This window comes from Topomyia yanbarensis, chromosome 1 (assembly GCF_030247195.1).
Source record: "Topomyia yanbarensis strain Yona2022 chromosome 1, ASM3024719v1, whole genome shotgun sequence".
Lineage (NCBI taxonomy): Eukaryota > Metazoa > Arthropoda > Insecta > Diptera > Culicidae > Topomyia > Topomyia yanbarensis.
This window is the reverse complement of record NC_080670.1, coordinates 151,964,073-151,979,994: the sequence shown is the minus strand read 5'-3', so window position 1 is coordinate 151,979,994 and position 15,922 is coordinate 151,964,073. Positions and strand designations below refer to the sequence as shown.

The following is a 15,922-nucleotide window of genomic DNA, read 5'->3' as shown; positions in this document are numbered from 1 at the left end:
TCAGCGTGGCCACCGAGATTTCGGGAGACTATTCTAGAGGTTCAATACGAACAATTAAGCGGATAAAAAAGAAGTTGATTTATTGTTCACTACACCCTATGTTGTATAGTTCTGTTTGTCATTAAAGCGGCTAATTTGACCTGCTGAACACATACAATAACATTTCCAAAGCGTTCTTGCTAATTACCGTTTGAGGCATACTGTGTAATGTAACTCGCCTGACGAATATCTGAATTACTTTGCAACTTTTGTCAAAATCGAACTTGACCGATTCAAACAAAACCACACTTCCGATCGTGAACTTGAGCTGGAAAGCTGCAATGTTGGATGCTTATCCAAAAAAAACAGCGTTCCGTCGCGGACGCGTATTACTATTGAATCGGAACCGTGCGACGCGTTTGTAAACATTGTCGTATTTTTGTACACTTTGTACTCACAGAGCCTTCGCAAACAGTCTAATCTCATTTCCGACGGTCGCTGCGCTCTGGGGTAGAGCTCAACGACATTGAAATTTGGCGACCGTTGAATCACATCAGACCAGAGCTGCCCAAGTGTCAGTCGGTGGCATCGGTGGATTCGGTCTGTATGCAACCAGAGGAGGACCGCCCGGTACAATGTAGCTAATTGTTGTATTTTCCATTCATCAAAGCCGGGTGCATCCGTGTAAAAAGAAAAATGAGCCGAGAAGGGAGAGAGGGAGAGCTGGTCTGCAAGAATGTAAGTGCAGCATGGGAAATTAGATAAGATGTTCTGGTTTATGTTGGTCTTTTATATCCACTAACGTCCGACATCCGGTGGCAGGATCTTGCTTTCCACCAATCGTATCGCACATTAAGTAACGATTCTACGGCGAGCTGCTAGTGGGACATTAGGTTGCATAAATCATATTGCAGGTTCTGCTTGGGGACTTGAATAAGCCAACGGATGGAATGTTTATTCATAAACATTATATTGAATGACACTGCCGTTGAGATGCAGATTTTCATATCAAGTACTATCATCGTTATAGTAGCATTGTGAATTACTATTTTTTGTTAACCAATAATAGCAATTTTTGTAAGCCACAAAAGTTCCAACCATAATAATGAGTTTTATGTTATATGAGGAGGTATAATCTATTTGGTTTTAAGCCTTTCAATTTGGTTTTAAGAAAGTTAATGTTGTTCAGCAGTGAAACTCTTCACATCGAAAAAATGTCAATTATCTGTTAAATGCGGACAATTTATTATCAAATAGCTTTGCACTAAATTCTTCAAATGTTCACCCCATTTAGGATTCGGATTAATAAAACCTGGTGATTCCAGTTGTTTCCCGTCGGCGGCTGCGAATCCCCGGCCATATCATCATTATCTGGGCAAATTTAACGGCAAAGGCAAACTTGAATTTGCTAAGAACATCACTCCGTGCTGTGGCTGATTCTCATGGTAAAGAAGGACAAGTCTGTGTTTACCGTGAGACATGTTGGTAGACTTGAGTGATTCGTAGTAACATCACAGAGAACAGACATATAAGCTAGAACAAACTTTCCCGAAAAACCTGTGTAAACATTTAAATGAAAATACGTTGAAAATCACCATTGCATACAGGTTCGCATGCGTGAATCACCATTGTATCCAAGTTTTCGCGCAAGTCCCGTATAGCGGTTGCTGGCCGATTGAAGCGCCAGCCAGTGGCAAGTTGCTACTTGCTGTTTTCATTTCAAAGCGACAGTTTTATTTCTTACACAAGTTGAAAATTTTACTTGTATGTCAGTTCTCAGTGGTAACACTGCCTAAACTCGACTCCTGCCAGCAGAAGACAAAATATTAGTTCGCAAGATTTTAAGCCTGTTTCTGCCACTTCTAGTTTCCTTTCTAGCTCTCCTTAGTACTATGTCATAAAAAAAATTCTCATAGCTTTTCCTACTCAGTCATCTCTCACTAATTGAATGTCGTTAAAAAGTAAAAAAGAAAATGTGACTACATAAGTTGAAATAAAAAATGTAAATTATACTATAAACTACCAATTACTTGCGAAGCATGACATCATAACTAACCAAATCTGCTCCAATTTTTCTTAGATGAAAATAAAAATGGACTATTTTTTCAAAATTGGTTGTTGTGCTCTTTCGAGCAAAAACAAATTCGATTTGTGTGGTCCGATAATTTCCATGCGGATGACCATATTGGCGCTCGACTGTTTCATACTAATCGCAATCTAAACACAATAATTTCCGTCGGCCACATCTGCTTCAATTCAACGTACATTCGCAACTCATATGATATGAGCGCAAATAAAAAGTGGCACACGCGTCCAACAGTTTATGTTTGCTTATGTCCCACTGCTGGTTGACCGATTTGTGACGAGTAGCTTGCAGCTGCTTTTTAGTTTTATTCTTTTATGTGTGAGGTATTAACCTACAGGGTTGGTTGGTCTGATAAACTTGTGAACCAAGAAGCAATTTTGGCTCCCTGAGAGAGTGCAAAGGAGCGAACCATTATGTGATGGTGAATTGGTTAGCCATCTGGACATACGAAAGGAATTGAAAATAAACCTGTCTTGAGCACTCAGCCTAAGATAAAATGGAGGCTGTACTGAGCTTCAATAGGTCACATGAGGTCCACATAGCGGATCGTAAGATATAGAATGAGTGTGGCCCAATACTAGATACATTATTATTCTACACGGACTGTTCAAAATAGTTCAAAGCTGGCTAGCTAGGAAGTGTTCGGACCGAGAATCGAAGAAGCGAAAATGGTTTATAGTCTCCCAAGCAGATGTAAATGTATCGCCTTACTGGACAGAATGTCTGTATTAAACACGCTGCAAATGTGTACAGTGAATAACAAACGAAATCGAACCCTGGACCTCCTTCCCTTGAGCCGTTAGTTACTTGTGATGCACATCATCCTCCCCTTCTAGTAACGCAGATTTATCCCCAGCTGGTTATTTTACGAGATGGTGGATGTCATGGAATTCAATGTTTCACAAAAGGACTTATTTAGGCCCCAAAACTGACTGTAGGCAATTGACTGAGAGTCTCGTAATCGACGTAGGTGTGGCTGTAGAAACATTTGCATTAGTCCTAAAACAGATTTTCCGAAAATATGTTCGGCTAACTCAATTCAGTTGAAATATGGCTTTCGGGGTGTTCACGTAATAAATTTTGGAAATATTCGTTTTACTAACGAAGAAATTGTAATTTGTAATTGTAATTTGTTAATTGCTTTGCCCACATTGTCATTCGCCCGAACGAAGAAATTCTGACTGCCTTAAAAAAGCTAAAGTCTTCAACATCGGTAGGACCCCAACAGGTATTCTCTCTATTATCCTGAAAAGATGCACAAGCGCATTGTGCACACCACTAATGCCGATTTTCAACCAATCACTAACGCAATCATCCCCGTGTGTTGGAAAAAATCAGTTATGTTTTCAGTTTTTAAAAAAGAGCAAAATTTTGCGATCCATTCGTGCTGTGATACCCGGAGCGTATGGACGTGTTCTCATTCCCAATCCTCATTCTGTTTGTGTCTTCTCCGCTCGTTTGTTCATTCAGTAACAAAGTGCTCCTTACACCTGACAGCTACTCAAGAACGACTCCCGTCCCGCCATTAATCATGACCGTCGACGAGGTGGTTTGCCATGTTGTTGATCATTCATTGTTTCTCATTGCAAAACATCTTTCCCTCTATTGCAGCGGCTGTGGTCAACTAGGAGGTTTGGACAAACCAAGCCTAGATAGCGGCCGTGTGGCTTCCGATGGGTTGAAGTATCTCAACCAAAAACTGATCCACTGGGTTCCTGCTCCCATGTCGTAAGAGGGCGACTGAAAACAGGAGTCGCTAAGTCAAGTTGTATCTTCGTGCCAAGCATTGAATGGCTGGCGGAACCAAAATATGCTAGTCATGCACGGAGTATCATTAGACTTACCCATGCTGTTGCAAGCGAATCGCTGACACAGTGGACTTTTTTTCTTTGCAAATCGTGGATTTCAAATGACGGTCATGTCCCTAATACCCATTTTTGGGTTCGCAATAGGCGATAATAAGCCAACGTGTTTGGTATCTTCTAGTTGCTGTACAATGAGTGCTGGTGATGAAATATGCAATGCTCTGATCAACAGTGATTAGAAGTAACAGCATAGAATAATGTTGAGCATAAACGTACAGTTAATATAAAGGAAATTTATATGATAGGAAGCTACTTAACCCCGTCTTCGTTGCTGTCAACAAAAATGGTATGACTGATCCACGTGAATTTCCTCGTGCATGTACAATTGCGAATAGTGCTATTGACGCATGTTCAATACCACACGCGATATTTGTACTGCCACAGTCAATTATGTTGAAAATATAAACGGGAAATAAGTCCATTGTCCTACACATTTCTAGGATAATGAATCAAGCCCTTCTGGTGGTTTCAGAAGGGTTGTATCATACAGGGGCCGAAAAGGGCTTTTAACTCATAATATGCAGTGAGGCGAATTCCCATCATATTATTTATGGCAGCTTGGGTATTTTGAACAGCACTGAATTGATGGAATACTTAAGCTGCACAAATCTTCATATCCGCGATGGAGTAAATCACCCAATAATCGCACGCTCTTGCAGGAGATGGTGTTAGATGTAACTCTCTGCTCTGATAGTATTGCACATGAGCTGGCAAACTGGCTTGTCCGAAAGAGTTAGAAACGTCATTATTTGATCATAAATTCTTCAGCTTGAATATCGTGATCTTCAAGTGACTTGGATACGTTCATGGTTAATACAAACTCACACATAGTAGCAGCATAGAAGAGGTTTGATCGCTTCTAGTTATGCGTGCTGCTAGATGAATAACTTGGTGGACTACCGAAATTGCTAGACTCAAATACACACCAAAAAAATATGAATTTTATCGTTGACGTAATTGAAAACATGACACAATTTACCAAACCGTAATTCACGAAATGACGAAACATTACCGTGTTCCGTTTAATTTTACATGAAACATATACTTTACATGCGCAATGACATAAAATTAAGCTTACTGCCATTCAGAACAAACGCCATATGAGGAGTAATATTACATGATTTACGAAATTCAATGTCATGTAAAATTAAAATCAAACATAAAACTAAGTCATTTTTGATGCTCGTATATGTCAGGGTCGGGAGACGTAAATTTACACTATTTTTTCTAGGTGTGTAGTTATGTGGATATGTATGAAACCATCACCGACGACTGTCCCTGAGTTCTTTTTAGGTTAATTCTCCTCTAAGTCAACGAAAAATATGGATAAACCATAACATGTCATAGGCTGAATAAATTTCTACTATGTTAGCTTACCAGGCTTCGATTCATTTTTAATTCAGTCTGTTTATTTAAGAAGGTACGGTACCATTACAGCTTGAAGGAACCAATTTTTGCATTTCACATTTTAAATTTCTTGAAACTAGGGGATTACAATAAGGGATTTTTAAAACTACATTTAAAAACTAATGAGCAATTTTTAGACTTCACACCAAAAAAATATGAATTTTATCGTTGACGTAATTGCAAGCATGATAGAATTTAACAAACCGTAATTCACGAAATGACGAAATATAACCGTGCTCGGTTTAATTTTACATGTAACATATACATTACATGCGCAATGACGTAAAATTACACTTACTGCCATTCAGATCAAACGCTATATGGGGAGTAAAATTACGTGATTTACGAAATTCAACGTCATGTAAAATTAAAATCAAACAAGTAAATCATTTTTGATGGTCGTATATGTCAGGATCAGGAGACGTAAATTTACACGATTTTTTCTAGGTGTGTATCTTAAGATGAATGACAATTTTAGACTACCTCAAACTAGGAATACAGTACAAGGAACATGGGGCATCTGGTGTACTGGGCAAAAAAATCGACTTTTTTATCCGCTTAATTGTTAGTATTGAACGTCTATAATAATCTCCCGCGATCTCGGTGGCCACGCTGAACTTCTCTTGTTTTAAACAGCCATGCATTCCTCGCGCATACTTAACACACGTAGATCTCAATCTACCAGCAATAATTTTCCAAACCCCCAAATTATCAATAAGAATCATAACATAGTTTTTGTTATGATTCTTATTGATAATTTGGGGGTATGCGGGAGTCAGCTATTTTCGTCTGCGTTCCTTATCACTTATTTTGATAAAATGATTCATCAGCAGTGCAATTATTGAAAATGAACCACCTTGGTGATGCAACTATTAGTTTCGATCATTTTTTAATTTATCGAACTCTCGAAACGGGCACATTAAGGCTGAATAGCTACTCCCATGCCCCATTCGTTGATTTTCTGTGTAATTTTACTTGTTCTGGTCAATCACGGAGTAGCAACTACGAATCGTGCGGTCATCATGCTCATGCTCATTCTTCTTCATAATAGACATTTAACGATGTTCATGATTTCAGGAGCCTTGTCGCGATTTCCGTAATTTCTCATCACGTTACTGTAATACTTTTTCTGGTAGAGTATCGCGATTTATGTTCCGGATCCTAGTAATGATTTACAGTATTTCTTGGCCATGTGCAGATTTGCATTAAATTGAAAATAATTGGGAATATATTCTAAATTCAAGTACACAGGATAAATCGTGAATCACATACTAGCAATCATGAACCTTGCAAGCGCAAAACATTTCTATGAATAATATTTTATGATTTTGTGCAATATTTCATGAACACAAATAGCGAGTTGTGACTAATGTTCTAGGAATCACGAACCAGTTCTCGAATGCATGAAAAATATTTTTTGATTTTGTGAATTATTTTACGAGCACGAATGGTCAGTCATGACTATTATACTAGGAATCATGAATTAGTTTACGAATACATGAAAAATATTTCATGATTTTGTGAACTATTTCACGAGCACGAATAGTTAGTTGTGACTAATATACTAGGAAACATGAACCAGTTCATGAATACATGAATAAAGGTTTATGAGTTTGTGAATTGTTGCACGAGCACGAATGGGAGTTGTGACTTATTCGCTAAGAATCTTGAATCAGTTCACGTATACATGAATAATATTTAATGATTTTGTGGACTATTTCAGGAGATAATTGAAAACAAGAAAACCAAATCATGTTGAAGATGTAATATTTGTTTGTTTATTTAAGACTTTTCACATGTAATGAATCATGAATCGATTCATGACATATAGGCGAACTCTGACTAATGCTCACAAATCTATGAATTAAACCATGAGTCAATTTTTGGTTGCTCACGTACAAAAAATCGATTTGGCAATGACATGAAGGAAACCGTGACTTAGGTTCATGAAACAAAAACAAATAACTCGACGAATAAAAGCGTGAAGTAAGCGTTACTGAAAGGAAATTGAACATAATTATAAAATTCATGATTTTTGTTCTTGGTCCTGCATTCGTAACGTAAAAACGTTATTGTTCCAGAATGCATGGCACATTATTCAAGATTTTGGGAACAACTTTTTCCCGCAGTGCAGGATAATAAAAGAGACAACAATGAGCGAAACTTAACTTCAGTCGGATGTTCCGTTCCGACTTCATATCAGTAGCAAATACGGACCCACAGCCGGAAAAATCAATCGAAGCAACCGAGCTTTTTGTTGTAAAACTTCTGTTTGCTGTCCTCTTCTGAGAGCATCGATTGGAACTATTCCAGTAATTCCTTGCGGCACACTTAAACAAAACTATTCAGGAGCAATGGATTACCAACGATCAGCCTACGATTAGCTGACAAAGAAATATTACCGTATGAGAAAACGCATTTTTTCAGTTAGAATGTACGGGAGAAAGCCGAGAAGGAAAAGAGAGCGACCTGTCACAGAAGAGAGCTCGTCTATTAAGAGCCATCATATTGTTATATAACACCATACCATGTTATTGAGGAATTGGTTCAAACAAACTATAATTTGAGTTTTGTCTATGCTGAGACTAACAGTTTTACCATTATTGGCATTTATAGGCGATATGTTGTTTTGAAACGACATTTCCAAAACATCTCAGAGCAATTGTATTACAGATGTGATACAATTTTCACAAAATCTGAAAAAAAAACGTGTTTAATCCACCTAACAGTGTGATGAGACATTTCTTATAACTCTTATCACTCTCTTCGGATATTATATCGTTTGAGAGCATTTAGAACATGATGCTTCGCGATGTTTTTGATAACACATACTACATGGGATAGTGGCAGGACTCAGAGAATCGCTCAAATCAGCATAGGACAACATCAGTGCTAGAAATCCCAAACCAAATCAATGGGAAAGCGAAAAAATGGCCCATAAAATAGACATACCAACGAATTATTGTTGATGCTCTGTTAATAAAATATCTATATTGTGGTGGGAAAACTGAATTTTCCTAAAGGGGTTATATATTGTACTGAAACAAAAAAAACGATTTTTTTTTTAATCGATTTGAAGTTTATATTTTACTCAAATTTCCAACGCGACTGAGAACTAAGAAATCAACGCTTTTTCTTGAAAAGGGCGATACTAGCAGTGATACTATTCAAAGAAAATCAACAGTGAATATTTTCATACTTGGTTTTATTTCCTACTTAAGAACAATTGTGTTTTTTTACATCCTAGATTGCATGATTCAGTGATCGAAACCCAAAACTTCATAAAGTATTTGAAATTATTAAATTAAAATTTGTTTTTGCTATTGAAATTGACAAAATGATAGTATCGCCCCTTTGGCGATTGTTTACTTTTTCGGTCCCATCTATCAGCATTGAAGTATCGCCCTTACGTTTTTTTACAATAACTACTGTTTTACAGCACCGATTTCGTCCGGGTTTTTTCAATAGAGATCATTGTTACTATTTACAGCTGGTATCAGTTTGATAATCCTAAAAAATACGAAAATAACAGTTTCGCCTCTAAACTGCTAGCAAAAAAAGTATCTCCCTGTTTGTTTGCATGGAGCGTGGAGGGCGAAACTTTAAATAAACAAACAAAAATACAGTTTCGCCCGTTGTATTTTTTGCTGTAGTTTAAGAAAGCAATATCGTAGAATCAAAATTTTTAGGTTAATTTGTTGCTTTTCAAAGCCCTCATTCGCATGTAAGAAAAAAGCCCTATGTTTACATTTGTAAGTATCGCCCTTTTCATAAAAAAGCGTTGAAATGAAATCGCAGCTCCTGATATCACGCTATCTCTGAAGTACATGCGTGCATAGTTTCAAATTTTACTTCGACATCGACTTTTTCTAAAGGTGACTTCCCAGTAGTATTCTTGATTTGAATTATTATCGCTAATCCTAATGCCAAAGAACAAATAAAAACCTCACGAAAACGAACCGTTTGGGAAAATCATCATCATTACTGGAACTTTCATTTTCACGAAACTTTTCGATAACCTTCCGTCACTTGCGTTAATGCACTGGGTGCACAGTAGGGTGACAGGAAAAAAAATGACCCTTATCGGCCGACCTCTGCGTCGATTCCTAGTCCCACCAGGAGTACTTGCACCAAATTTGAAGCAAATCGGACAAGTCTAACTACTGGACCTACGGGCCTGAAATTTGTATGGGAATTTTCAACAATTTACATGGAGAAAACCCACCAGCACGCATTTTCGCCGCTAGGTGGCACTGTATGCGTCGTATTATCACTGTAAGTGAAAATAAGAAGGATAATTGAATTGTCTACAACTTCGTCGAAGACTGCAAGTTAATCCGACTTTGTTAAAAGAAGTTATTAAACTTTTAACGAAGTGATGTCTGAGTCAGTTTTGCATGGGGCCTCATAGTGCATGGTTGTGTATCAGTACTAGATTCACACGAACTAAACATTTGCTGAAGGCATCATTTCGTTATAATCACTTCCAAGAAAATTTGTGAAAATATCTCACTCATAGGGGGATTAATCAGTAAAAGCACAATACCAAAAGAAAGAGAATATTACCGCCATTAAATTCTCCGAAGATACTAATAGATTACATGTTTTTGGTGATATTTCTGGCAATGGGAAATGATAGAAATCTTTCTTCCGCATTTAATGTTAAATATCTCTTTTGATAATAGTCCGATTTCAACAATCTATAGCTTGTTCGAAAGGTATTCGTTTAAGCTGTCTAAAAACATATAAATTGTTAATCTATATTGTCAATTCCGGCAGATAATTTAAAAAAACTGCAAAAAACGCCATTTTTACGCATTCAAACATTCATATCTTAAAAACTAAACATCAGAATCAAAAACAAATTAATAGCGTTCATACTGTTTTTTAGTTCTTTCATTTAAAACTGGTTTGGATAAGATCGGTTCAGCCATTGCTGAGAAACACGAATGAGAATTTGTCCGTTACATACACACACACACAGACACACACACACAGACATTGTCCCAAATCGTCGAGCTGAGTCGATTGGTATATAAGACTCGGCCCTCCGGGCCTCGGAAAAAATCTTGAAAGTTTGAGCGAATTCTATACATTTCTTTTAAAAGAAATGTAAAACATACTTTGCAACTTTAAGGGTTAAATGAACAACGTCAGATTGTTATTGGATCAGTATCTAACACTAACTTGAGGCCAGTTACGTGGTACATAATTTCAACTAAAGAAGTAGATTTACGATTAGTTGATATTTGGTCGAATTGAGTTTTTGTTGAAAACAACAATCTGACAGTGCAAAATTTACTTCCAAATTTGTTTAAGAGATCTAACTAAATTTTAAATTAATATAGAGTTGTAATTAAGTTATATGCAAAAGTTGAGTTAGGAAGGGCAAATACCTCCAAATTCAACCAAAACAGTATAATGATGATCCAATAATACCATTGAATTACTAGACCAAGGCTCCATCATGATCATGATAGATACTAACTCCTAATATGGCCAAATTAGAACAACATTTAAATAACGTATTCAACGCTACGAATCATTTATTTCATTTAATAACAGCTTTTATCGGTAATGAATCTATCAGTTTCTATCTATTATTTAAATCACTATTCTCAGCCGAGCTGTATACAACATTCTCATATACTTACAGCACTGCACTGCCATGTAAGCAAATTCAAACGCTCTAATTACCAACGCCATAGCTCACCGTCTTGCCATTCGCAAGAACACGCTTGTTTTTATTTCTTGTGCAATTGACCTCACATTCAATTTGAAAATAATGCCCCGTTACCAGATTTCGTTTCGGAGATGTGACGGTCGGCAAAACCAGTGCAAATGCAATTGATAATAAATAGCTCACGCGACTAATGATCCACGACCGGAAGGTTCTGCCACCGTAAATCGTCGGAGGGTCGCAATCGCATGCTCACAATCAGCATAAATACAGCAATTAGCCGGAATTTACTATCTATCGTAGTGCACTTTTCTTCCGATGTCTTATTAAATTGATAATAATGTTTATGTTCACATATTCCGGTTGAATTCGGGGTAACTGAGTATTTTTTTTAATCAGCTGAATCGAGAATTTCTGAAATACGGCGTGTTCAAATACGCAGATGATGAATGGTCAGTCTAAATTTGGAATGTCAGAACTAGAGAAAGCGTAGATTAGTTAATTTTGTTTGACAGAAGCCAGAAAAAGGGTGACGATGGTTATATAGTATGCATACTTACATTGATCTTTTAATAGAAAATTTATTCCGGCGAAGATGCTACCCTAAAAGCCTTTTCTCATCAGGAAATCTTTCAGTCAAAACATGATTTCTTTTTTTTCAACTTAAACCCCCTTACTTGCAACCGTTTCTTTCTTGGGCGGGATCGCATCAAATAAGCATTGTAAACATCGGGCAAAATACCCCAACATAAATAATACAAAATAGCTAACCAAACATCCTTATCACTTCCATCGGGAGAGACTATTTGGATATCGTTTATTCCACAAAAGAAAACCCCTCGCAAGCTCACCACGTTGGTTATTGTTTACACACGTGTTCGCCAAAGCGTACTGACATTCCTTCACTGTAGGGGAGCATAAAATCATAGGGAATTACGCTATCATATCAGTTCGCGGTTGATGGCCTAATCAGTCACCCCTGCTTATTGTGACTTTTATTTTTTAAATGAAATCAAAATGGTACGTGGGAAAATTCAAATTTTTCAGTAGGACCACCCAAATTAAAATAATGTATTCGGTGCAATTGGGTCATAATACCTCTCTTTTTTCTCCTTGCAGAAATCTTGCCGCCGAAGACAAACTACCTTTCATAGAGCAAGCAGAGAAACTTCGAATGACACATAAGAGTCAACATCCCGACTACAAGTACCAACCACGACGAAAAAAATCGAAAAAGTTCGGCAAACATGGAAAGCACTGTTGCGACGACGAATGTGAAGAAACCAACAGTCCTCCACCGCCACCAAAACCACGCACTAAGAAGAGTTCGAGTACCGCTGCCAACAAATCGAAGGGGTCAAACTCAGCGAAGACACAGTCCGCTTCTAGTTTGAACATAGGTTACGAATTTATGAATCAGCCAACTATTGTCAAAGTTGGACAACCGGCAGACATGTTGACTCCTTCATCGTCCACGTCATCCGTGGAGCAATACCCGGGCTACTCACTTAGTAGAGAGCCTACCGGGAAGCTTGGAAACAGCGAACTAGTCAACCGGTACTACGGAGTAGTCTCGTGTGAAATGGAATCACCGTGCAGTCCACAAAGTCCGAGTGCAGCTTCAATTCATTCCTCTACCGAAGGTCAACCTCTAACTCCACCAACAACTCCGTACACCGGACTCGCCAATGTCAAGTCCTTTTCACCACATTCCCGGATGTCCAGTAACGATTCTCCAGTCAGTTATTTCAACCGAAACGATTTCCCAAATTGTGCATCCATAGACTATCGCAACGAGCATTGGAGTTCCCTGCACGCAAACAGTGGCTATAATAATAACACGCTGTCGAGTACATCTGCTTTTACAACACAAAACACCAGCAGTAAAGACTTCTACCGAACCTTCTCGAACCAGCTTCACGATCCCAGTTCCACTGTTCCCTCCTACCATCATGCAAACTCAGCCGGCCTACAGCCAACGCTTCCTGCTTCACCAATCCCAAACCTTCCCCCAGACTATGCCTCCCTTACATCAATCCCCAACCAAAGCTACCTGATTTCTCCACTGGACCAGGACCAGGTCGACATCGAACAATACCTCGATAGTCAAGCTGTAGGCAAGAAATCATTCTCTCAATTCTGCAAATCCGAAGCTTCCTCCCATAGCCTAACTGAACCACTCCTCCACCACCACCACCATCACCATCTTCCCAACCATCACCAGCAACAAACCTCCCCATCCCCGGGCTTACAACCAATGGATACAATTACTGCCGATGCTGTTACTGCCGGCACATCCATCGTGGCGTCCACAATCCTTGATCCAAGCTCAACGAATTCCAGTGGATTGTACTATGAAAGCACTCACTCATCTGCAGCACCTTCCACGAACTCCATCCACTCGGTATCGCCACAGCATCATTCGCACCATTCACATCTGCACCATCATCACCTGCACCATCACACCACAATGGGTTCGCATCTGCCAACCTATTACAACAGTTGGGGTACCGGAGGGTATGGGGCAAACTCATAGTAATATTGAGGGAAATTTTCTTCATAACGTGGCAGTTTTTAGGTTATCAAATAAAATAATGCTACTAATAAGATGAATAGGGTCATTTATTCATAAGTTGTTAGCGGACGATAAATATACGTAATGAAACTTTTATTTTTGTACGTTAAATAATAAATAAACATCTTTTTATAAAATCAAATTAACAGGAAGACAGAATTGATATCCTTTTGCTGTCAAAGAAGCTAGCTCATATGGCTGACACTGGCCATATCAAATGTATGTAATAGTATCAGAGGTTTCTCTTAATTTTATGATTCTAAATAATACTCTATTCTTAAGAGAGTAAATTATAAATTCACAAATAATAAGAATGTGGTGGCTTATTTCGTCAAAATTCTTAATCGAATCCGGCTACAAAAATTTTTCGTCATGCTAAATTTTATTTTAAACCCAAATTAAATTTGGACTAACATTAGTGACGTATCTCTATTACTTGGAAATACAGTTAGGGCAAAGGCGGTAAAGCCAATTGTCAAAGTGCACTGCAAAGAGAAAAGGCCCTTGCTATGTGGCCATTTTTTCAATTAATCCTCTTAATATTATAGTCGAATTAAACGGAAGACATCTGTCTTAAGAGGATTAATTGTGACATTCCACTAAGTCGCTCAAACAGTTTTGATTTTAGTAAAAAAATTGTAAACATTTTTTCAAGCCAATATCTGCCTTGTAAAATCAAAGCGTCAAAGGCCATAGCGTCCAGACCCATTACATGTTGAGAAGCTGAGTTGGGGCTGGCACTGACATTAGGATGCGAGATGCGAAAAACCTGCTTGCAGCAAACCAAAAGGATAAAGTCAGAGTGAAAGCTGAGCGGATCTGCGCCGATTGCCTGGTTTTACTCTGACAGGGTCCCCTTGATTGCTGCAATCAGCTTACTCGCAACTCGCATCCTAATATCAGTACCAACCGCAGCTCAGCTTCTCGCCGCCACTCTGTCAGCGGTTTAAGGTACGAGATGATGTCAGAGTGAAAGCCGAGTGGGTCTGCGCGGATGCTCTTACTCTGGCAGGCTCTATTTGATTTGCTGAAAGCAGGTTTCTCGGATCTCGCATCTTAATATCAGTACCTAACCCAGCTCAGCCGCGACTACGTTGGCAACCTTAGTCGAGAATTGATCCCTTCGCCATGACAGATGCGTGAGCGTAATACCCCAAGTAGCAATTCTGGGTTTATAGCACACTAAAAGCGCAAAGTTCTAAAAAGGGCTTCAAGAGTGCCATAAAACCTCAATTGTTACTAGGAATAAAAATCGAAAAGTTCAAAAAGTCGTATGACTAAAGTGAAAGCAAGAGAAAGAGAATATGACCGGTGGCAATTTAGTGAAAAATAGCACTAAAATCACAACAAAATGAAGTAAAAATGGAATTTAATTTACATTCAACTATCAAACCAATACATGACTTTTTACCGGGCAATTTAATGAGGAAAAGTTGAGTAATTTGAGACTTGGAAAATCAATCAATAAATAAATGTATAATAATATAAAAATATACTGTTTAAGAAAACATTATATATACAGTAAGTCGTTTTACCAATAAAAAATATGGAAACAGCGATCACAAGTGAAATCTCCTGTATATTATTCATAAGGTAACACACATTACGTTTTTAGACAAAAAGGTTAATTATGTAAGATGTAAAAACTATATTTAAGAGTATTAATAAAATTTTATTTCTATTAACTATTTCAGTACTTCTTACAAACTCTTTTCAATTTTCCGACCCTACATTTTGAATAGTGCAACGAAACCAATACAGGCGATCATACAGAAAACCATGTGTTTCGAGATGCACAACTCCTAGATAATTCCGATTCAATCCAGCACAAAAGTGCATGACATTAGTCTTTAGTACGGATTAAAAGTGAAAGAGATTAATACAGTCCTATACTGTATCAAGAAGCCTTCCCTACCCAAGTAAAAATCGAAGTTTTATAGCAAGCTACAAGTACAATCTAAGCTTTATTAGTTGCTATAAAACTACCATACAACCACAATTGTTACTAGCGGCAGTTACTGTCGCCTTATTTCGTCTTGCAACATCACCTAACCAAAACCTTTCATTCGGAAACACTAGCTTTCGTAAACACAGAGGACAATTCTCGACAAACATATGATTGCGGCTTAAAAGCCAACTGTCAAAATTCTCTTTGAAAGGAAATTCCGGACAAACCGTTACTGTTCAAACACAGTTCACAGCAGCTAATGAAAGATAAAACTTTTCTCTTTTGTTTACTATCAACATCTGTGATTGGCGAGTAACGGTTTGTCCGGAATTTTCATTCAAAGAGAATTTTGACAGTTGGCCTCTAAGCCGTAATTATATGT

The 15,922-nt window shown here is 38.0% G+C and overlaps 1 protein-coding gene across 1 annotated transcript in view; it reads left to right on the top strand.

Moving 5' to 3' along the window:
• Positions 1 to 15,179, top strand: part of LOC131677704 (transcription factor SOX-10) — a 68,579-nt gene extending 53,400 nt beyond the window's left edge. The window contains exon 3 of the mRNA XM_058957687.1: positions 12,137 to 15,179. Within this exon, the coding sequence (XP_058813670.1) occupies positions 12,137 to 13,553 (1,417 nt within the window). The 3' untranslated portion in view covers positions 13,554 to 15,179. The remainder of the gene's footprint in view (positions 1 to 12,136) is intronic.
• Positions 15,180 to 15,922: the final 743 nt, after the last annotated feature.